The following is a 23,689-nucleotide window of genomic DNA, read 5'->3' on the forward strand; positions in this document are numbered from 1 at the left end:
GGTGCCTCTTATGCCCTCTTGGTACAATGCTTTCAGCTATCCTTCCTAAATACAGCCTGCATTGCAGGTTTAACTGCTCTGCTTATCTTCTCAGTACATCTAGTCACTTTTTCAGTGACATGAGACCATTTGTGAGGTGCTTTATAGAAGAAAAGATGACAGTTCTGGTATCCAAAAGAGTATTCATCACCTTCTGAATGCCAGTCAACGCACAATCTCCAGATAACTTCATGCTCTCCTAAAGGTCTGCTTCAATGTCAAAGCCTCTTATGTTTAGCAATCATTAACAGATGTCACTGAGCAATGTAACCATCTACCTGCCTGCCTTCTCCTCTGCAGATTGTACCTTATGTCTGATGAATGCAATGAACGGGAGAGAGATTGAACCCAACAGAACCCTCCCCGCACTCAAAGAAGCTCAAAGAGCCCTTTGTCAGTCGGGATGGAAGGAGCCTGAGGCCAAAGTATTTGAAGCAAGGCGGTCACTAGACCTGATCTTTAGTGAAGTACTGTTGCAACAGCGTTTCCCCTCCCCTTGCACGTCTGTGAGGGGCAGGTGAGAGAACCCAGAACAAAAGATAGGCCCTGCTTTTATATCCTTCGGTGGTGATCTTACATTTCCCATGTCCTCCCTGTTTGTGCCAGGCCTACATCATGTACATGTAAGAAAGTATGCCATGGGTTACCTGGGGCTTTGCGGATGGGTGTTGGGGTTAGGTGGAGTGTGGGGAGATTGTTCCCTCCGGGCACGTCAAATGGTAAGTATAGTCTAGGTGACTGAGTGAACACGCCGACCCTTTCTTTTCCCAAGTGCACGGAAGAAAGGATGACTGGTGGCTGGTATTTATCCATAGATTTTCAAGATTTCACAGTTGCAGCAGATAGTCCATGGATGATTGGATACAGAGTAGGCCTTCATCCTCCCAAGAAACATAGTTTACATAAGGAAGTGACAATTACAGAGAAAGGTTGCAATTTCCATTTAGATAACAAGCACAAAGTAACACATACAATTTGAAACCTCCTGAGACCTTCAGAAAATGTTTCGTAACTACATACAATGTTTTGACACCCGGAATAAAGTTTTCATTTGTTACATAGCACATGCAGTTGCTTCTTTCTTTATCGGATGAGGCACTACGGTTATTTGGGATTTTCTGCCGTCTTGCAGGATAGACGTTGTTACGGTACATAGTTCTTATGGTTGCAAACTCGCTTGGAGGGAGAAGCAGGTTCCAGTCCAGGAACCTCAGGTGGCAAATTCCTATATCATGTCTAAAGGACTCTAAAATCTGAAACACAGAGACAGAGGGAAAATCCTCTGTTGGAACGAGGGTCTCAGATTCCTGACCCAAAAGTCTATTGAATGTCAGATCAGGACCTAGGAAAGAGCTAGTCCTGGCTTCTTCTTCTTCTTCTTCTTCTTCTTCTTCTTCTTCTTCTTCTTCTTCTTCTTCTTATTATTATTATTATTATTTATTATTATTATTATTATTATTATTATTATTATTATTATTATTGCATACATACCATATTGTACATTTAAAGGATCCTGGGAACAGCACTGTGTAATGGGGTAAACTACAGTTCTTGGGCTTCTTTGAGGGAAGTGGTGTGCTTTCAATGTCTTCTTCTTTGGCAATCACTCGTAGCCGAGTAAGATTGTCTTGCATAAACATGGCTTTAACAAAGGGTTCGTAAGTGACTGTGGAGGCCAATTCTGGATCCACACGTCCTTCCACAGTGGGAACATAGGTTCCCGGGCGGGAGTTGATCACGGTGCCTTCCTCTTAGCACGTTTCTCCCTTGACACAAGCTTGTGCTTGTCTTATTTGCAAATTGCATTTTTGGCACATTCTAATGGAGGCCAAATGTGGGAACGCAGGTGGCGCTGTGGGTAAAAGCCTCAGCGCCTAGGGCTTGCCGATCGAAAGGTCGGCGGTTCGAATCCCTGCGGCGGGGTGCGCTCCTGTCGTTCGGTCCCAGCGCCTGCCAACCTAGCAGTTCGAAAGCACCTCCGGGTGCAAGTAGATAAATAGGGACCGCTTACCAGCGGGAAGGTAAACGGCGTTTCCGTGTGCGGCTCTGGCTCGCCAGAGCAGCGATGTCACGCTGGCCACGTGACCCGGAAGTGTCTCCGGACAGCGCTGGCCCCTGGCCTCTTAAGTGAGATGGGCGCACAACCCCAGAGTCTGTCAAGACTGGCCCGTACGGGCAGGGGTACCTTTACCTTTACCTTTAATGGAGGCCAAACACCCGAGCCATTCTCTTATATCGCTTTTCTCTTGCAGGCCTCGTTTTAACTTGGGAGAGAGTCCCGCAGTTTCCCCTCCTGTCAGCAGGGGCCACTCTAGCAGCTGAAAAGAGGCAGCCGTAGAAAGGTCGGCCGGCGTCTCCCTGCTTCTCCGCCTTCCTCCCGTCTCACAGCCTCAGGTCAGGGAGAGAAAGGAAACCCTGCAGAAGAGATTGCAGCCCTGCTGCCTGGCAACAGCAGGTAAGGTCATACACCTGGGCGAGCAAAGGGCAGGGAAGGGAAAGGGAAGGCTGGGCTGGAGGGTCTCGGGCAACTGAGAGGACAGATTGTCATTCAATGTTGGCTTCCAAAAACCCTTGTGGTTGACATTCTTTTTTAAAAAAAGAAACCATGATTATGTAGAGCCCAAATATGAGAAAGCCTCTTTCGCCAGGGCTTTATCAGAAGAGGGGCCACTTCAACTCTGAGCTTGTTTTTAATGCCACAGCTCAGTCCTGCCGGAAAATTTAAAGGCAGCTGTAAAAGCATATGCAGTGGTATCTTTTGTTAAAAAGAAAGGGGAAAGGATGTTTTCCAGTTTCCAGGTCGTTTTCTCCCACTAAGAAGGCAGTAAAACTCAGTGGCTAAGACTAGAGTGTGAGTGAGGAAGCTGCTGCTTCAGGGTGGCACTTAGCTGTGGCCACATCCTTGGACCACTTTTCATAGAACTGTAGAGTTGGAAGGGACCCTGATTATCTAGTCCAAGCCCCTGCAATGCAGCGATCCAATTCGTGGATTGAACCTGCAACCTTGGCATTATCAGCACCATGCTCTAACCGAATGAGCTATTTTCCCTCCCGCCCTAGGCTCCTCCACAATGGCTGTGTTTTCCCTCCACTGTTGGAGGCCGTATGCCTCTGAACACCAGTTGCTGTGAATCACAAGTGTGGAGAGCACTGCTGCCCTCAGTTCCTAGTTTTGGATTTCTCACAGGCATCTGGTTGGCAACTTTGAGAAAAGGATCCTTGACTAGATGGATCTTTGGCAGACCAAAGCTGTGCTTTCCTTTATGTTCCTGTGTTAGCACCCGCTGTCAAAACTGACAACTCCTCACAAGACCAAACTAGGGCTCTGTACCCATCACTGGCTTAAAACTCAATGAGGTTGTTTTTCTCAGCTGGGCTGAAGCTGGGGTTTTTTTGGGGGGGGGGGGACGACGGCAATATTTCATTTTTAAAAATGACACAATACCTATGGACTGTAGTGAACGTTGTGTGTATGCTGCTTCCCAAACAAGCAGTGGGAGTGCACCGGACGCAGAGCAAATGGGAGTGTGTTTGCAGCCTAGATATGACACCAGAAAACCTTTGACTGGTTGCCCTACTTGTTTTTTTGTAATCTCAGTAGCCATCACATGGGCCCCTGAATGTGATCAAGACTGCAATGCTGAGATAAGGGGGAGGGCTAACCCTTTTCTTCCATGCTGTTTGCCTGTGATAACCACCTGTCTACTGAAGCTGATGCTGATATTTGCCACATATGGGAAGACTAAGGGAATGGAATGAATAATGTTATGTATGCAAAGTCCTTTGGACACCTGACATGTGATAGGGTTGGTGAGCCTGTGTCCCTCAAGAGGATGTTTGGGTTGAAGTGTTGGAACTCTCATCCAGCAACCTCTTGGAGGGACACAGGTCCCCTGGCCCTGCTATATGATGTTATTTTTGTGGGGATCTACAACTGGGAATGACCACATCTTGTAAACATAGCATAAGCCTTAGATAGACTAGGTGTTGAGGTAGTCACTTTTACAACCACCACCACCCCGAGATAGATGACAGATAGATAGATAACATGGATGATACATACATACATACATACATACATACATACACACATACATGCTATGGCTCCCTAATTTCAGGTAGGAAATTTGTTTTAGAAGTCATTGTCAGGCCCAGAAATGGTATTGATGGTATTTTACCAGACTGAGTGGAATTGAGCACCCAGCATGCATGCACAGAGTAATTCACTTTGTAACCACACACTTTGTATCTGAAGAAGTGTGCATGCACACGAAAGCTCATACCAAGAACTAACTTAGTTGGTCTTTAAGGTGCTACTGGAAGGAATTTTTTTATTTTGTTTTGACTATGGCAGACCAACACGGCTACCTATCTGTAATTGTAACCACAAAAGCCAATCTTCACATGTCTGGCATCGAAATACAGGACTACCAGGTCAATTTGTATTTCAGAGTTCTGCCAAATATATTTATATTTATATTTATTTATGGAAAGCATATTTATCCCACTCTACAGCTGACAAAAGGTTCGCAGAGCATCTCCCAAAGCATCTTAAGGGCTGTCACATGGAAGAGGGAACAAGCTTGTTTTCTCCTGCTCTGGAGGGTAGGACTCAAACCAATGGCTTCAAGTTACAAGAAAGGAGATTCTGACTAGACATCAGGAAGAACTTTCTGACAGTAAGAGCTGTTCAACAGCGGAACAGACTCCCTTGGAAGGTGGTAGACTCTCCTTCATGGGAGGTTTTTAAGCAGAAGTTGGATGGCCATCTGTCATGGATGCTCTAGTTGAAATTTCTGCATTGCAGGGAGTTGAACTAGATGACCCTGGGGTCCTTTCAACTCTATGATTCTATATCATTAACAACAGTCCCTGCCTTAGGCTTACAATCATGGCACAGTAGGAAAAGAAATTGGGAGGGAGGGAGGGAAAGAAAACAAACCTAGATGCTGCAGGTGTCCAGCTTAGCCAGTCCTTCAGCACCTAGCATCTGTTACAAACCTGTTGGAGTGCAGAGCCATGCAGCCTATGGCATAATTTGCATGGCTGATTAGCATGAGGTGATAAATAAGTTGCTGTTTTGTTTATTTCTACACTTCAATTTCAGACGGAAGCTGCAACCGTGCAGCTAAATCCAAGAGTGAAGTACCTATGAAGGGGTTGTGCTGGTGGCCAATGGCACGATAACTGCAGGGCCCTGCCTTCTCCTTGAAGGTGCCTGCAGGAGCCAGTTGGTGCTGTTCTGCTGCTTGTCAATTCGGTACCATATATAGTTATGAAGAAGGGGATAAATTTGCATTGCAAAGTCTGTTTTATTGCTGTAACAACCTCAGGGTTTATGAGACATATTCACAAGTGCCTTAAGCAGGCATATGTGAAATAGCAAATAGCCCAGTGGCATTTTGAAGACTAATAAATGCGTTGTTGTGTGATCTATCATGGGCAAGAGAGTCCTCCATCTGTGGACAGAGAATGTGTTAGATGTTTATGAACACAGATTTGAGGAAGCAGAGAGCCCACCGCTACACAAGAAGAGAAAAAGGAAATATCCCCAAAGCTTGGGTACCTTACATTAACTCAGTCACTAGGCATCAATAAAAATTGTGTCAGGCATGCATCTTCTTTGCAGGCTGGTGCTGATAGGTTTAACCTATTTGAATGGTCTGAATCTTTGCTGTTTTCACAACACAGCTACCCTTCTGGACTGTTAAATTCAAAGGTCAAAGGTGTACACTTAATTTACTAAAGTCAACTCCGCACCTTATGACTGTAGAGACACTAGTGTTGTGCACCAGCGGTTTCTTCAGCAAAACCTGAAGTGCAGCTAATGCATGCTTGCACCTCTTTAAACTTCCTAATTGGGTTCAGGCTTCTAGACATATTTATGTCAGTGTTTTAAAAGACAGGTTTACTCTCAAAATACCAGAATAAAAACAGTGGGTTTTCTGCAGTAACTGTAACTTGTAGAGATGATGTACATAGCCTGCTGCTTTATAGACGTCAGTTCTGGGATATTGGACAGTACTAATGTTTGTTAAGAAGACATTTTGCGCTGTGGGGAGTGCGTTGCTCATGAGGTCATATGTCTGTTGAATTCTGAACATAGCTAATTGTACTTACGATTCCCTCCCACAGAGAAAAATTCTGAAGCGATGTGACCTGCCTTTTGTTGACTGAGTGTACGTACAGTGTGCATTCTGGGTTTATGATACATTCTCTCCAAAGGATTTTCTTTACTGAACAGTGTGGACTTGCCTGTGCTTCCTCTCTTTGTTTGTATGCATTCACTGCAGCCAGAGCCCTTTCCAGTTCCTTCCTACAGTAGATCGACAACTGCGCATGAATAATATTGATGTCTCAGCTTTTCACCCAACATGGCATGAATGGCTTCCCTCTGAGTTACAGATTATCTGCTGTTGTGTGCAATACTAGTAATAAGGTCACAAACACAATTCTTTTCTTTTGGTGACCATGAATTCATTAATTTTAAGACAAATGAGCAGTTCCAGTTGTAGCATAGTAGATAGAAATCCATTCAATGTGACTTGTCCCCAATTTATACAAAGAACACATCCTAATGGCTGTGAAAATTCATTTGAGTCAGACTTTGAGAAGCCATAAAAAATGAGACCAGAAAGAAGCAGAATTAAGTTCTTCTTCAACAGCTGCTCCTGATTTATTTTGGGGCCTGTTGACTTGACTCGTAATTCCATCACTCTCCTCATCCACTGCTTAACTTTACCAGGAGAGTGCTGCTGTCAACTCCCACATTCACTTCAGCAGCTGATGCTGGATAGCTTCTGGAACCAGAATCTACTGTGTTTAAGTGCAACTTTGGGAAAATCCTAACCCTTGATGATTCCCAGCTGCTTCGACCTGTCCCTAGCTAGCATTGTGTGCATGCAGCACCACATTCTGAACTTGCTCATTACTAACTCAGATTGAAGGTAGCGGTAATAGCATACCATAATCAATATTCAGCAGATGACAGGCATGCACAGGACCTGCTCAACTTTCCTCACAAGTGAAATTTTCTTGAATGGTTGTGAGAATAGACCTCTAGTACCCCATTACTGTTGTTTGATGTGAGTATGGCTTCATGCTTTTTGTTATATTTGCAATCGGGCTGGTAGAAAAGCATATCCCCATTTCTTTCAATGCAAAACAGATGGTGCTATTTTATACTGGATAGCAGAATGCTCATCATTATGATTGGCGGATGAGTGTGAAGAGAGGACCTGTATAATACAGGAGGGGTAGGAAATGAATTTCTGTGTGTGGTGTTATGCATAACGTTTTGCATAAAGCCCAACCTCAAGGAAATAGGGAGACACTTTTGGGGGGCGGGGGACATAAGAATGCCACATCCTAGTTCAGTAAACTAAGGAAGAGGAAGGAACAGAGCTGTTGCATCAGATACTTCGGGATGTTCCAAGTGGCTGCAGAGTTCTTGCCCATCTTGCGAAAATGTGCCATCTTCGGTCCAGACTCTTAGATCTTCATTGCTTCACTGTCTGGGGATTAGTTGCTCAAGCCTCCTTCTTTCACACTCTGTCAGTCAACACATGGTCAGAGAGACTTTAGTCCTGCAATACTGGTGATCAGATATGTGCTGATCTTGAGTTGTTCTTCGGTGGCAGCAGGGAGCGTGGGCTGGCTGCATGTTATTTCTTTTAGTTCCAAGGAAATGAAGCACCTCGGTTTTTGATGTGTGTCTTTGTCCAGTTTTGTTTTGAAGTGTTGAAATACCAAGCATCTTGGATAAGTTTAATATTGCCTCTTCTTGCTGCTTCCCTAGTAGCAATGTTCTTTCTCTAAAACCAAACATTTGTTTCTCACTCACACTGTTTACAACCGATTCTTACTGCACAGAGGTCATAATATACTTAGAGGACACAATATTGTAGAAATGATGTAAAGGCTGTTTTTAAAGTAAGTATATAAATGGAGTACATTACATTACCTGACATTACTGTGAACTGCCCCGAGATCTCTGGGTGTAGGGTGGTATATAAATTCAATAAATAAATTGACACATGCATCATGTGAACATACCTAAGATCCCTGTCAATAAGGTCTGGGGCATTGGCATTCAGTGTAAGGGACACTGAGCATGTTCTGTGTTCCCATGTTTCTGTAACTGTAAGTGAAAGGCATCAGTCACAACTGTGGAGGAGCGTGATGGAAATTTGAACCTGGATGTGTGTGTGTACCCATACTAGGGGTTGTGCTATTGGTCACCCCAACACCCCCTACCACCCCCTGTTAACTCCCTAGAGCTTCCCCCATCCCACCCCATGCAACTACTAAGCTTGCTTTTTACTTTCCCAGCCCCATTTCTGGGAGCCACATCTGGTCTTCTCTTCTGTAGCCCTCTTTGCACCCTTCTGCACCTTCATGCCTAGCTCCCCACCTCCTTGCCCTCCTTCCATGCAACTCTCCTCGAACACAAACCACCCACATGATAACCTCCAGCAACTGCCTTCTCCTACACACTGCAACTACCAAGTACCCTTTTCACCTTCTGCCCAATTATGAAGCCACCATCCCCGGCTTTCGGGGTCAACCCCATTCCCACACCTCCCCTTCTTGCTCCCATGCCGTGGCCACTGCTGTTGTGAGGTGAGGAGCAGCCACACTAGGGCTCTCCACACATGGACCTCCTTCCACAGAAAGGCTTGTCTGGCTATGACTTGGCCATCTTTTTGCGGCAGGCACAGACATTTTTTTTAAAAAAACTTTTGAGTTTCTCCAATCTATGAATATACCTATTTTCCTCTCTCAGGTGGCGGTTCTGTTTTCTCTTTATTGTGGCACAGATGATGATTATTGTTATTGTTATTGTTGTTATTAAAACCTAATTTGTATGCTGAAAGTGATCATTTTTCTTACTTTATTTCTTAATTGCTCATAATGGCACAGTAATGAATACCATCTGTTGTGTGCTTGCTCAGTGCACCACTTCTTGCTGACACAGCAGCCTCTTTTAACTCTTTCTTTTTCTTTTTCACAGATTAAAAAGAAGGAGAAGGGGGAATACACAGCTTGGAGGAGCAGAAAGCTGTAAGCAAAACCTCTGAAACTCCTGTTGAGCTCTCTGCGCAACCCTCTAAGGTCTCCAGCTATTTGTTCAAAGGCAAAAACAATACCTCTGAGCAAAAGCCCTCCCACTTGCTCATGATAGGCTTACCCAAAATAGCAACAGCCTGTGTCACCAAAAAGGGCAAAACCTGCTGGAAGAGAAAGAAAAAGTTGCTCCCGGATCCCTCAGTAACTTCCAGATTTCACTTTGCTCCTGTCCCACGCTGCCATGGACAGAAGAGCCAGAGGCACCAGATTTGACAGCAAGGGTGAAACGCTCTCGCTGTAGAGCCTCTCGTCATCGCTGAGAAGTAACCAAGTTGGGGAGCTGTTTTTCTACAGCCATGGTACCTGCTCAGGACACAGAGGACCTCAGCCAGCAATGTCAGAATATAGGAGAGGAATGCAGCCAATGCAGCCTGCACAAGCTTCCTGCTCAAACAGGTACAGCCACATAGTCTGAGTGACAATTGTGCCTGCAGGGCAATAGATGGTGATAGAATGTAACTAAGTCCCAGCAACAATAAATACAAGAGCCAAAGGGACAATCTCTTTCTTTCTTTCTTTCTTTCTTTCTTTCTTTCTTTCTTTCTTTCTTTCTTTCTTTCTAAAATAATCCTTTAGTCTTTAGGCTTTTTAATTACAGTGGTACCTCGGGTTAAGAACTTAATTCATTCTGGAGGTCTGTTCTTAACCTGAAACTGTTCTTAACCTGAGGTACCACTTTAGCTAATGGGGCCTCCCACTACCCCCACGCCGCCGCCGTGCAATTTCCATTCTCATCCTGAGGTAAAGTTCTCAACCCAAGGTACTACTTCTGGGTTAGTGGAGTCTGTAACCTGAAGTGTCTAACCCAAGGTGTCTGTAACCTGAGGTACTACTGCACTGATGTACAAGGAAGAGCTATTTTTGAACTAACAGTTTTATAATATGTTAAGTATTCATCACATTTATATCTCTGCTTTCAGGGAACTAGGGGAAGTAAACACACAGGGCCCCAGTGATCTCATTTATTTTCTCAGCATCACTGAGGTGTACTTAAGAGATGGTGGCTAGTTGGGACTTTGAAAAGCCTTTTGGCTTCTGGCTTTTCTTATGGGGCTTGCAATTTTTATTTGTTTATTTATAAATTTCTATACCCTGATTTTGCAGCTCTGTCGCATTAAGCATTGGAGAACCACTGTTGCCCATCATGGCTGCTGGCTGGTTGTGTTGTCTTGTGTTGTGAAAACAAGTCTTAGGTCTCCAGCTGTTTTGGGACTACAGCTCCCATCATCCCTAGCTAGCATGACCAGTGGTCAGGGATGATGGGAACTGTAGTCCAACAGCTACAGACCCAAGTTTGGGAAATCCTGCTCTAGACTTTATAGAATATGCTTCTCTTCCATGTTTCACCAGTGATTTTGGCTTTGGTTTCTAAGCACACCAAGAGCAGTGTAGCTATTTCTAGATTTTTTTTTTTTTTTTTAAATGAACCTCAGTGTCAGTGTTGCTTCAGTTTGTTTATCCCACATGTTGTTCATTCTTGGTCTTTCACTGACTTCCAAGCTGTCGAGTTCCAAAAGTAACACAAAACAGCTACATGGGGTAAATACATTCACACAGAATGTACTGGTGCTGAATAAGGAAAAGATTATACTTTAATCCACTGATCTTGGAGCCTTTTCATTTGACAACTGAAAGTGAATTTTAAGCGTTAAACTTTTTCAGTGCCTGCTCACGCTTTTGTGTGTTTCTTATACATACAGAAAGTAGTTTTAAAACAAAATTAGCCGTGGATTTATAAAGTTCACTCTCTTAAAAGACATTTTACAATGCACACAATTGCTAATAGGAACATGGCTGAATGGCAGTCAACCTGTAAAATACTTTATGCAGTAAGAACACTGGGTGCTGCCTTTCACCATGTCAGACAATTGGTACATCAAGTTCAGTACTGTCTATGTTGACTGGTAGTGACACCAGGATTTCAGACATGGGTCTTTTCCTGTTTCCGACCTGGAAATGCAAGGTATCTGCTCTGGGATCTACCACATGAAAAATGTGTTCTCTGGCTGAACTACAGCCCTTTACCTGAAGGAGACCTATGTTACTTTGAACAAATCCATTGTGGTTGGAATAGAGTAGAGCAAAAACACGGCTCGCTGACTAACTTGAACACAGAACAGCAACGCTCCCAGTCTGTTGCGGCTCCTACTTGTCAGTTATAATTCTTGTAGGGGTTTATGCACCAAGATGCATTTTAATTATAACATTGTGGTTTTGTAAGGAGGAATCTTGAGAGTTTTAATGTTCCATTGAAAAGCTCAGGTGTGATGTTTTGTATGATGGTTAGCAGAGATTTAGGTTTGTTGCATTAAGGTAAGTCCTTTACTTCTCATGCCACCCTCCTCAAGCCGCTTTGTGAGGCTAGGATTTGATCAGATCCCAACCTCACAAAGTGGTGCAGGGCTGGCTCAAAGAGGGGGATATGAGCATCTCTCCCCAGAAAATGCGCCTGAGGCAATTGCCCCAGCATTTCCACCCCCACCCCACCCCCATTATCCTATCTAGTAGTCAGCCTACATTCCATGACCAGAGCATGCTCAGTTCTCACAGCAACACCCCCCTCCCCAGAGGATTTTCCCCCTGAAGCTTTATATATAAAGATATACACTTCTGCAAACCTTGGGTCCCCCCCCCCCCCCAGTCTGTCAGTACTGTAGTCTTCTTATTGTATGCATCTGCTGCCCTTTTGGCTGCGTTAGTTATGGCACTCACAGCCTGAATGTTGCAAACAGAGGGAGTGCTGTTTAATTAACCTGTGGAATTATCCAGCCCAAGACATGACCATGGCAACCAACAGGATTTAGGCACGTGATTCAGAACTATTAATCATGATAACTGAACTAAACCTGGCTTTTAGGAAGAAACAACATGAGATACATGATTTTTCAGAGCCACCTGACTGGAAACTGAATGTAGTTCTAAATGGGCCATGCTATGGCCCACAATGCAATTTTAATTTTATTTATTTATTATTTAAGCATTTATATCTTGCCTTCTTCGGTTTGGCATCAAGCCTGGCTTACAATAAAAATTAAAACACATGTGTGCAAAGTACAAAAACAAAACCATAAAAGCAGTAATTAAAAAACCATTGAGAAAACGAGTTGGCCGAGCGGATCTTAAAATTACAGTATGAGTACAAATTTAAACAAGTCAAGGATTACATGATCAGTTGGGCTCAGAACATGGGGAATAGCTACAAAAGCAAGCATGCAAGTATTTAGGGACACTCAGACATATACCCTCTTTTTAAAATATGAAGCTTTAGTTATTATTAGTAAACTAACTATACAATTCTAATAACTGGAAGTATCAGAAACAAAGATCTGGGTGGTTGTTTTTTAATCATCTTGGATGGAAATTTCATCTCTGTTGGCTTAAGAATCTTGGGCAAAGATATATCGTACTTTCTGAAAATACCAAACTAAAACTGAATATTTCTATAAACTTTATTTCCAGGATTCGGAATGCTCACCCTTCTATCATCTGGCATTGCTGCTATCAGTGGCCTTCTGATGGGTTATGAATTTGGAGTTATCTCTGGAGCTCTTCTTCAGCTAACTAGCATCCTAGTCCTTTCATGCCGACAACAGGAGATAGTTGTAAGTGCTCTTCTCATTGGTGCCTTTCTTGCTTCGTTGACTGGTGGGATCCTGATCGACAAATATGGGAGGCGAGTTGCCATTATGCTGGCATCTGGGTTACTTGTACTGGGAAGTCTAATGCTGATACTCTTCGCCTCATACGGACTCCTCATAATAGGGCGGATTGTGATAGGGGTTTCCATTTCACTCTCCTCAACCGCAACTTGTGTGTATATCGCAGAGATTGCCCCGCAGCACAGAAGAGGCTTGCTTGTGTCTTTGAATGAACTCATGATTGTAGTGGGCATACTTTTTGCCTATGTTTCAAATTATGCCTTTGCCAGTCTTTCCCATGGCTGGAAGTATATGTTTGGCCTGGTCATTCCACTGGGGATTCTACAAGCCATTGCTTTGTATTTCCTTCTGCCAAGTCCTCGTTTTCTCGTTATGAAAGGCTTTGACGAAGCTGCCAGCCAAGTGCTTGGAAAACTCAGGACAACCACAGACACCACCAAAGAACTTGCTATGATCAAATCTTCCTTGAAAGATGAGCACCAGTACCGTTTTTGGGATCTGTTCCGTTCAAAAGACAATATGAGGACTCGGATGCTGATCGGAATCACTCTAGTGTTTTTTGTACAAACAACAGGACAGCCTAACATCTTGTTTTATGCCTCCACTGTTTTGAAAGCAGTTGGGTTTCAGAGCAATCAGGCAGCTAGTTTGGCTTCTACTGGTGTTGGAGTGGTCAAAGTGGTCAGTACAATCCCAGCCACCCTTTTCGTCGACCAGATAGGAAGCAAGACGTTTCTTATTATTGGCTCATCCCTCATGTCTGTGTCATTGTTCACCATGGGATTGATCACACTTAATATACATGTGAATGCCACTGCTGTCTGTAGAAACCAGTCCTGGGAAGATGCCACATTCCACGGAGTGGGACAATTGACCTCCACAAATGAAACTCTTGAGGAGCAATTTGCTAGCCTGGCTTCGTCCAGCACAGTTTCACAATGGAAGGCTGACATTTCTAATACGGAAAGGTGGAACAAGACCTTGTCAGTGGGGGGCAGAGCCCCCGACACAAGCCACACAGAGTCTCAGGTAGCAACAGAAGCAATGGAAGTTCGATCAGCTCTGAAATGGCTCTCTTTGGCCTGCTTGCTTGTTTACATTGCTGCTTTCTCCATAGGACTTGGACCAAGTAAGTGTTTTTCAATTTATTTATTGCAAGTTGTTTTGACTGATAAATAAGAAGAGGCCACAGTGTCTATGGGCAGGAGTGGCTTGCTGGGTGGGACATGGGCTCTGTTAGACAGGCTCATCCACATGTCTTCTTGCCATACCACATTCCCCTGGGAAAACCCACTCTTTACTGCTGAATTGGAGCAAATGTCAATTGGGTTTACAGCAGATTGAGGTTTGCTCCATTTCAGTGGTAGAGAGCAGGTTTTCCTGGGGGGAAATGGCAGGGCAAACGGGATGGAACAAGCAGAAAACCTCTCAGACCAAGGTTTCCTAGGCACAGGGCAAGTGGAAGTGTGGGCGAGCCCACCTTGCTAGCTTCCTGGCAGGTGAGTTGCTCTTGCTTACTGGGAGGGAGAGGGGAAAGGGCCAGCATGGTACAAGCACAGCAGAGGAGCAAATCGGTCAAGCCCCTTCTGTGTATAGGATTGTCGTCTCAAGCATCTGTGTGATGCCTGAAGTTTAAGAAATAAAGATGCCTATTCTGAGCTTTTCTTTTCAGTGCCTTGTAGGCACAAGCTGGGTTTGCTTGGACAATCCTTCCTTCCTTCCTTCCTTCCTTCCTTCCTTCCTTCCTTCCTTGATTGGTTTGGATGAGAAGGCAGAGAAAATATGTCCCTGTGAGTATCAGCTCTCCCAAGGATCAGATTTCTCTCAGGGCTTGTATCTCAGTTGAGAAAACTCATCAAATCATTCAGACAGCCCAATCATATGCATGTATAAATAGAAGTTCCACAGGACTGTGCATACGCCACACTGGGCTTCTTCCTAACATCATCTAAGTCATCAGCTGTACCTTCTGAGTCCCTTCTTCACAGAGCAGGGTTTTTTGCATTCATTAGTCCATTTGTTGCTTTTGCCTTTGGAAGTGTGCTGTATGTATTCGGCCAGGCAAACTCGGCCCTCCAGCTGTTTTGGGACTACAACTCCCATCATCCCTGACCACTGGTCCTATTAGATAGGGATGATGGGACTTGTAGTCCCAAAACATCTGGAGGGCCGAGTTTGCCTATGCCTGTATTTGGCTCTCTTTCCCCCACCCCTATTGCTTGACGAATAATCCCTTTTACTTATTGTCCCTCAGCTTGCACCACTTCTTAATCATGCATTTATTTCAGAGGCTTTCATATCCCATGCCTCATTCATTTCTAAGCTGTAAATCTGTCTGATCTCCACCCCCCCCCCACAATGCGTACCTTTGTAACCCAATAAACCATTTCAAGTACTTTGAACTCTACTTTTTTAAAGAAACACACACACACCACTTTCCTTTAATAGTCTTGAACCTGCTAGACAGAGAAGAAGAAAAGTCAGAAAACCAAGTTAATTCTTTGCTATATTGTTTAGATTACAGCCACATAGCTGCACCTGTTACAGTGGCAAGGGTTAAGGTCAAAAAAGAAAGTTCTTAAATGAATTTCTCAGGTATATGTGCTCAGGAGAAAACAGTATGTATTGTCCCTTATCTGCAAACATGCATAACTCAGAGAAGTTAATGGAGCTGGGAAGTCTGGAGTCTTTAGCTCTGGCTCAGTGCCTGTTTCACAGGTAGTCTTCTCCTCCAAGGTCAGAAGCACATTCTGCGTAGGCCTGTTTGGAATACAGCTTGGATGCACAATAAGAAGCCAGAGGGTTTCACATAAGAGCTGAAACAGAGCAAGTTTTGTTCATCAGACCAAAGACTCTAAGCTACTTTATTTTCATATCATCAGCCACAGCGAAAGCCTTCCATAACTCGCCTCCCAAAGAGGTTATTTCCTGCATTCCATCCACATTTAATCTGCCAGAGTACTATTATGATAACTGTACAGTTTAACTCTTAAACCCAAACTTATCAATCATTATCAGTGAGGAACTTCAACCAGATATTGGAATGTTGTCCTTTAAAGGCAGGGGGTGGGCAGGGGTCAGTCTAATCCTATTCTGAAATGTAGCTTCTTCAATGAATGGGCATGTGAAGCTAAGCACTCTGCCAGATAGAGTGCTTCAGATTCTTCAGTTGAGAAAAGAGAGATGGAGATTTGGAGATTTTCAGCTGCCAATTTAAAAAGCTGGCATCTGGGTACTGGTATCGCCCAAGTGGAAATATCCCTTTGGGTTCTTGCTGCTTCCTGGCAGAAGGAAAATAGTTTTATAACAATGCAAGGAGATGCTGAAACAGAAGAACTGAAACTCTGGGACTATGTTATCTGAAGGACTGCTGCCTCCCTTACAAACCTGGCTGTCATTTATAGATCAGCTTCAGAGGCCCTGTACACAGGTCCACCATTGGTTCATCTGATGTGTTGTTCTAGGAAGCAGGCCTCTTCAGTGGCAGCCCCATATCTTTGGAATGGTCTCGTAGAGAAAGGGGATGGTGGTGGATAGCTCAGTTGGTAGAGCATGAGACTCTTAATCTCAGGGTTGTGGGTTTGAGCCCCATGTGGGGCAAATGATTCTTGTGTTGCAGGGGCTTGGACTAGATGACCCTCGGGGTCCCTTCCAACTCTACAGTTCTACAGGGCTAAGTACATATCCCCACTTTGGCCAGACATTTGAAACATTTGTATTTCAAACTGCATTTTCACAAAACAGTTACATTGGGCTTTTAAATTGCTGCTGTTTTTCTGTTGTGAAGTTGGATTGCGGTAGATTAATAAAAAATTAAAAAATGTTTTCATTCTGCTTTGCCACTTCCTTGGGAGGGCTTTGCTGTCAAAGACAGCATACACATGTCTTAAGTAAATTTCCCAGCTACCTGAGGCCTTTTAATTAGAGACATTAGAAATGGAAGCTGTGGTTGCTTTCAGAATTGTTTATTGAGCATCCCTCCTGATCTGTTTGCACAAAGTCTGCATGGAGATTAAATGACTGTTATCCCACTCTTCCCAGTACATTTTGCCATCACTTTCCTTACCGCAAAAAGTCCAGTTTGGAAGAGCACAAAATCTGACATAATTGTGCAACTATAGTTTGCCACTTGTATCCCACCCACAACATATTGACAGTCTGGAACCAGCCTCAGAATGAAAATAATGTGTTCTTCCATGACTTGGAATCGCAGAATTATAGAGTTGGAAGGGACCCTGAGGATCATCTAGTCCAACCCTTTGCAGTGCAGGAATACGCAGCTGTCCCATACAGGGATCAAACCTGCAACCTTGGCGTTATCAGCACCACGCTCTAACCAACTGAGTTATCCAGGCTTCCCCATCCATGGTCACAGGCATCCCCCTGCCCCAATACCTTTGAGGTATTGAGGTGGTTTTGCTTTAGTATGCTGAACTAGGTACAGCAAGAAGCTCAGTACAATACTGGGGAGAGACAAGCAGGAGTGCAGGCCTGATTCTGTATTGTGCATCCTGCAGCTTATATCAAGGAATACCCAAAACTCTCACTGGCTTTGCTGCTTCTGGCACCTGTGGCCCCCCTCCCCCCCTGCCCAGTTTAGTGGAATGAGGGAGCATAGGATCAGGACAGAGGTTTGTGAAGGTAGACTAGATGACCCTTACATAACACCACACACTGTTACATTTGTATTTTTAATTTCAGTGTCCTGGCTGGTACTGAGTGAAATATTTCCTGGTGGGATCAGAGGAAGAGCGATGGCTCTAACCTCCAGCATGAACTGGGGTGTTAATCTTCTAATCTCCTCAACCTTTTTGACTACAACAGGTAAGGCTGGTATGGGTAAGGGTGAGCATAATGGGTCATCACAACTTAAAATGCAGCATTAAGAAGAGTGTAAAATCACAAGAATATGGTTGGCTTCAAATTTTGTGTGTGTGTTAGACCAAGGGTTGTGCAAGTTTGCCCAATATACATGCAAAGTACATTTTCCCTAATATGTTTTTATATCTTATTTTCACACATGTGCATGTAAAGGCACATGTAATGCATACGTTACTTGGTTGGAGAACTGCACTGCAACATTTAGAAAGCGCAGATTTTGTAGAATGGCTGTTTCTTCTGGTTCGCTTATTATTTCAGAAAGCACAAATTAGGTAGATTTACCTTTGATATGAACTGAATCTAGTTTCTCCCCCATCCCTAGTTAGGCTTTAGCTGACTATACTTACATTAATAATAATAATAATAATAATAATAATAATAATAATAATAATATTTATACCCCACACATCTGGCTGGGTTTCCCCAGCCACTCTGGGCGGCTCCCAACAGAATATTAAAAACACAAGAAAACATCAAACATTAAAAGCTGCCCTAAACAGGGTTGCCTCCAGATGTCTGCTAAAAGTCACATCTGAAATGTTCTTTTAAAATCTCCTCACAAACCATTGATAAATATTTCAACTCTCCCCTGAAGACTATTTTACAAAATGGCACCCCATTTTCACCGTTTGGGTGCAACTGTGAACCTAGTTCTCTTAATGCTGAAGGAAGCAATAGGTTTGGCTCCTTCCTTACCTCTAATCCCTTGCTTCCTTCATCCACCACTATAACATTGCTGCTTCTGCACTTAGAGAACCAACATTTCTTAGCTGACAATTTTTCTGAGGAAAAACTGTTGGGAGAATTTCAAAATCCCACACTTTGGCCCATTTCTCTAAGGTTGTTGTGACTCAACCCTTGCATGAGAGACAATGTGTTCATGCACACGGCATGCCTGCGAAACGAAACTCATTTAATGAATGATTTTGTTGCTGCTGCTATTTATTCCTGCACCTTTATTTAAATAGCAACCTATGTAATACAGGGGGTAAGCAGAAGCACCAACTTGCACCAATGACTGAGGGGCCAGTTGCGTGTGTGACGTCACATGTGTGACATGCGATGTCATGTGACATTTTGGGAGGAGGCAGGGGACTGAGCAGTGGCCGATGGCCCCTGTCCTTTCTGGCCATTGCCCATGCTTGCTGGAGCTGATGTTCAGCAACATCCGGAAAGCCACAGATTCCCCCTCCCCCCCCCGCCCGCTCGGCTGACCTGGACTGAGAACAAGGTTCCTAAAATAACAAATTATTTATTTTTTTAAAAAAATCTTAGATCTCATCGGTTTACCGTGGGTCTATTTTGTTTATGCCATGATGAGCCTGGCAGCGTTGGCGTTTGTCGTCTTCTTCATCCCCGAGACAAAAGGATGTTCCCTAGAGCAGATATCTATGAAACTGGCAAAACAGTAAGTATGGATGTTACAGTGTTTTTAACAGAATTCTAGTAAACGGCAGTGTGAAAAATGGCACATCCTTCCTCATGAGGTTACAAATGCTCTTGGAAGTAAAAGCTGCCATCTAGTGGGCATGTAATGTGTCACACTTGGCAGCAGCTGAAGGGAACTGAGAACTCACTGACTCCATTCCCGGTGGTTGGTTTCTTCATGGGCTCAGAACCTATATGCAAGCTTTCCATAGAGCAAGGCTGTCTATACTGTGGCTTCATTATTAATAAATCCTGCATGGAGAGGCCACACTGAGCCCAATTCTGTGAGCTTTAACAAAACCAGGTAAGATGTTGTTACATAGCCGGGGGGGGGCAGCTCCCCCCCTCATCAATAAAAATAAATAAAAATGCATTGCAAACTGAGGTTCTGCCCCTCCTGACAAATATCCTGGCTACGTCCATGGCATTTGAAGATATTTTTGAATCAGTGCAATGTTTTAATAGCAGAATTCACACCTCAGCTGATGCTTTTATATATGGTACTATTTTTTATTCCTAACTAACTCGTAAGGTCAGCCAGGTAATATATCCATAGTAATTTTATAGCTGGGGTGGGAAGTTAGCATTGAAAAACACTCTTGCAGCCTTGTTTGTTTTACTTTTTTTTTTTTACATTAAAAATACTATTATTTGTCTAAATTCCCTGTTCAGAATACAGTTGTACCTCAGGTTACAGACGCTTCAGGTTACAGACTCCGCTAACTCAGAAATAGTACCTCGGGTTAAGAACTTTGCCTCAGGATGAGAACAGAAATCTCGTGGTGGCGGCACAGTGACAGCAGGAGGCCCCATTAACTAAAGTGGTACCTCAGGTTAAGAACAGTTTCAGGTTAAGAACGGACCTCCAGAACAAATTAAGTTCTTAACCCAAGGTACCACTGTAGGAGTTTGAGAAATTGCCTTTAAAAATATTTTCACCTGCTCTTTGTAAATGGTATCTGTCTCTTCATCAGTGTGTTCTTTGCAAAAACTAGGAGAAATCCAAATTCTATAAAATTTGGAACAGTGCATATAAATTGATGTTATGCATGCAAAGAAAATGCAGATTTGTACTATTTGCATGATTTATACACTTCAAAACAAGCTTCGCGTTTCATCTTTTAACAAGCAGTTGTCTGTCACATGATGGCTGTCAGACCATATCTGATGACAAGTGTGAAGTTCACTAAATTCCATTTGATGTTAAAACTTAAAAAAAAAAATCAAAAAAAAAATCTAAACCACACTGGTCTAAGATGGCAAAGACTCATGCCAACCACAACTCAGTTAGCTCCAAAAGCACAACTGCCAATGTTGCCTGTAAGGAATAGAAATTCTTATAGTAAAAATATATTGCTTTGATCCTGCCTCCCTTTTCTTCCAGAAAGTATGCAACAAGTACTCAGTGCTGGAGGGGCCGACGCCAGGATCAACTGATGCCTATAGAACTTCCCAGCAAAGAGACCCATGAACAATTCTACTAAGGCAGGATGGTGCACAAAACCCACATCAATATATTTTTTAAAGGTTGACAAAATGGTAGAATACTCAGAAATGCTGGCAGTACTTCCATATGCATATTCTTCTACTATAAATAAGCTTTTCTGTATTTTTTGGTTCAATGGACTCTATAAAAGGTTTTTCACGATGTAACGCACAAATCTCTCAAATATCACATTATGGTAGGTGAACGGGATATACCAGAGAGAATCTTCCACCAGTGATTTAGAGCTTGTGAATCTGACCAAAATGTGGGCATTTGTTGTTGTTATTATTATGGGACGGGTTGTTTTTATTGTTTTTTTATGCTACAACTCACCCAGGAACTTTATGATGAAGGATGGGCAAGAATAGTAATGATATAATATAGTAATATACCAGGCATGGGCAAACTCGGCCCTCCAGATGTTTTGAGACTACAACCCCCATCATCCCTGACCACTGGTCCTGCTAGCTAGGGATCATGGGAGTTGTAGGCCAAAAACATATGGAGGGCCGAGGTTGAGGAAGCCTGGTTTAGCATAATGACCAAACTAAAGCACAGCAGCCAAACCATGGTTTAGTGTTAAATGAATGAGCTTGCTTGACCCCTTCTCTCTCCTCCAGCACATCAGTGAAGCAGGAAGCATCTGCTTTCTTGTTTGAACGCACCGCAAACTAACCAGTGTGGCCCTGTTAGGTTGCAACAGGAAACTTTGATTAGTTTAAAGGAGAAAGCAGAAATTTCCATAGCGCAGGAGGGGAGGAAATGCATAAGCACTAAAGTAGGAGGTCCTCAACAGGCCTCTCTGCTGTTTCTTGAAAGACTATGCACACTTGAATTTTAGCAAATCTCAGGCATAAGGGGTTACAGCAAGAATGGCTAGCCTGTGGCCTTGCAGCTCCCACCATCCCTGACCATTGGGCAATTCTGCCTGGGGCTTATGGAAGTGATGAATCCAAAATGATCTGGAAGGTCACAGATTACTTACCCCTGGGCTACAACTTCTCTAGCAAATATCAAGAATGATAAAGTATACTTCCATGACGGCATAGGCAGATCACTCTTAATTATTTGTGATTACTCATAAAAGCATTATAGTTTAACAACTACTGTTGTGTTCAATGACTGCTGCGTCAACCATTAAGCTGTATTTTCAAACTATTTTAAAAACTTCAGTAGGGAAGCAACATCTATGGCCTAGCAGCCTTGAAAGACCTGATCCCCTTCTATCTTAAGTAGGAAGTAGCCAAAACAGATAGAAGTGCAGTATTGTAGAGTGCAGGAATATTTTGCCCATGACCCTGAGATTAAGAGTCTCATGCTTTACTGACTGAGCCATCACAGCTGTTCAAGTGTACTTGAAACACTACATGTATAGCAGATGTACAACATGGCTCAGTAAAATGTATGAATCAGCCTGTATTTGATTGCTGTCGCTCACCATCCTTGTTCCCCACCCCCAATCTGCTAGTCCATGAAAGTCAATACGGTAAGCATAATTTGATTCAGAAGCATCTTCACCTGCCACGTTTGGGTTCTTTGAAACAAGAATACTTTTTAAAAAACACATGAAAAACCCTCTATTTTCATGACAAGTTTGGTTTCCTAGTGTTTTCTTAACAGTTGTGTGCAGAAAAGGGTGACAGGAACTAATGTGGTTGGCTTGTAATGCCTTGGTTATTCAGTTGTCTTGAAAACGCACTGACAGAATACCTCCAGCCTTCCTCCTAAGGTTGGAGCAGATGAGAGGGTGGCAACCACTCTATTCTACAGCTCTTCAACTCACCTCGCAAGCAGGCTGCTCATAGACAGAAACTTTCTTTTTATAAATGTTGGTACTTCTATTTAAGTCTGATTAGCAAAACACAAGGCTGCAAGTTGCACTTGCTTTGCTTATGAGATCGCAACTTTACATGGGGGTAGGGCGAATAAATAAATGGAAAGCCTGGAAAATCCACCATTCTCTGCTCTCCATTTATCTGGGCTTTCATTGCTTAAGGAAGGGAGCAAGAGGGCTCTGGGACAGCATCCCAGAACCCTTGCACTGCCTCCCCAAAGCTTGGTAAGTATGGTGGCAGCTTCCTAGCCAGCCTCTAGGAAGGAGGTGTGAGGGCTCTCAGGGTTCCCCTGCAACCTTCCCAGACCCTGGTAAGCGGCCCTCTGCTTCTTAGGTGGGAGGAGTTTCTGGGATTCCTGACTTTGTGTGATTTGGCCTTTGTGCCACGTATCAAACTCTTACGTAAGTGGTTGGCCCACTGTCATGAAAGTCAACACATATCAAGTAAGTAATAAACCTATCTCCCCTTATCAGACTTGCCAAATTGTCTCCCCTCCTATTTCACACACTTATAAAAATGCAAATGGCCCCAAAAGTTCTCAGGCATGCACTTATGGTGTGTAACGTTCTATGTAAAACCGGCAGCCAAAGATAAAGGAATTCAATGCTACACCAAAACAAATGTTCCATCAACACAAGATTTTTTTGCACAATGAAACAACCTTCCCTTGCATGCTGTTCTGGACATAGGAAAAATAGACAGACCTCAGCATAACACTCAAATTGGAAGTGTAACACTCAAAATGGAAGCGTAACACTCAAAACAGAGCACATTTGGCTTCCGAAAAAGTTTGCAAACCAGAACACTTATTTCTGGGTTTGCAGTGTTTGGGTTCCAAGGCGTTTGAGAACCAAGGTACCACTGTACTTTGTTGAATCAAGGCCATAGTGGCAGTTTCTGATTGTGGCAGCCCTTTCTCACCATCCATTAGAATTATGACTATATTTCTCCTGATCACCTGGTTCATGTGTCACTATTTACACTTGAGTGCATGGCACTTGCTTGGAGAATACATTTTTAGAGTTTAAGGGTTGGTTGGCATTGTCCCCCCCCCCCCACCGTTCACGAACAAGTTGATTCCTCTGTATCCATTTCCTCCTCAAAGATTCTCATTATATTTTGCAGTATTTTGCAAAAATAAAAAAGGGCAGGCTTTCAAAAGGATTTTATTTACAGTACTCCACTGAGTTTGTTTCAATGTGAAGTACAAATCTGGACAATGAATGCTTAGC

At 43.4% G+C, this 23,689-nt stretch overlaps 1 protein-coding gene across 1 annotated transcript; it reads left to right on the forward strand.

Moving 5' to 3' along the window:
* Window positions 1-2,398: 2,398 nt before the first annotated feature.
* SLC2A12 (solute carrier family 2 member 12) lies at window positions 2,399-22,214 on the forward strand. The gene is made up of 6 exons (XM_079970671.1): window positions 2,399-2,494; window positions 9,053-9,564; window positions 12,628-13,956; window positions 17,529-17,651; window positions 18,984-19,116; window positions 20,521-22,214. Exons 2-6 carry the CDS (start codon window positions 9,465-9,467, stop codon window positions 20,618-20,620), a joined length of 1,785 nt encoding a protein of 594 aa, XP_079826797.1. The 5' UTR covers window positions 2,399-2,494; window positions 9,053-9,464; the 3' UTR covers window positions 20,621-22,214.
* Window positions 22,215-23,689: the final 1,475 nt, after the last annotated feature.

This window comes from Podarcis cretensis (assembly GCF_951804945.1).
Source record: "Podarcis cretensis genome assembly, chromosome: 3".
NCBI classification, from domain to species: Eukaryota; Metazoa; Chordata; class Lepidosauria; order Squamata; family Lacertidae; genus Podarcis; species Podarcis cretensis.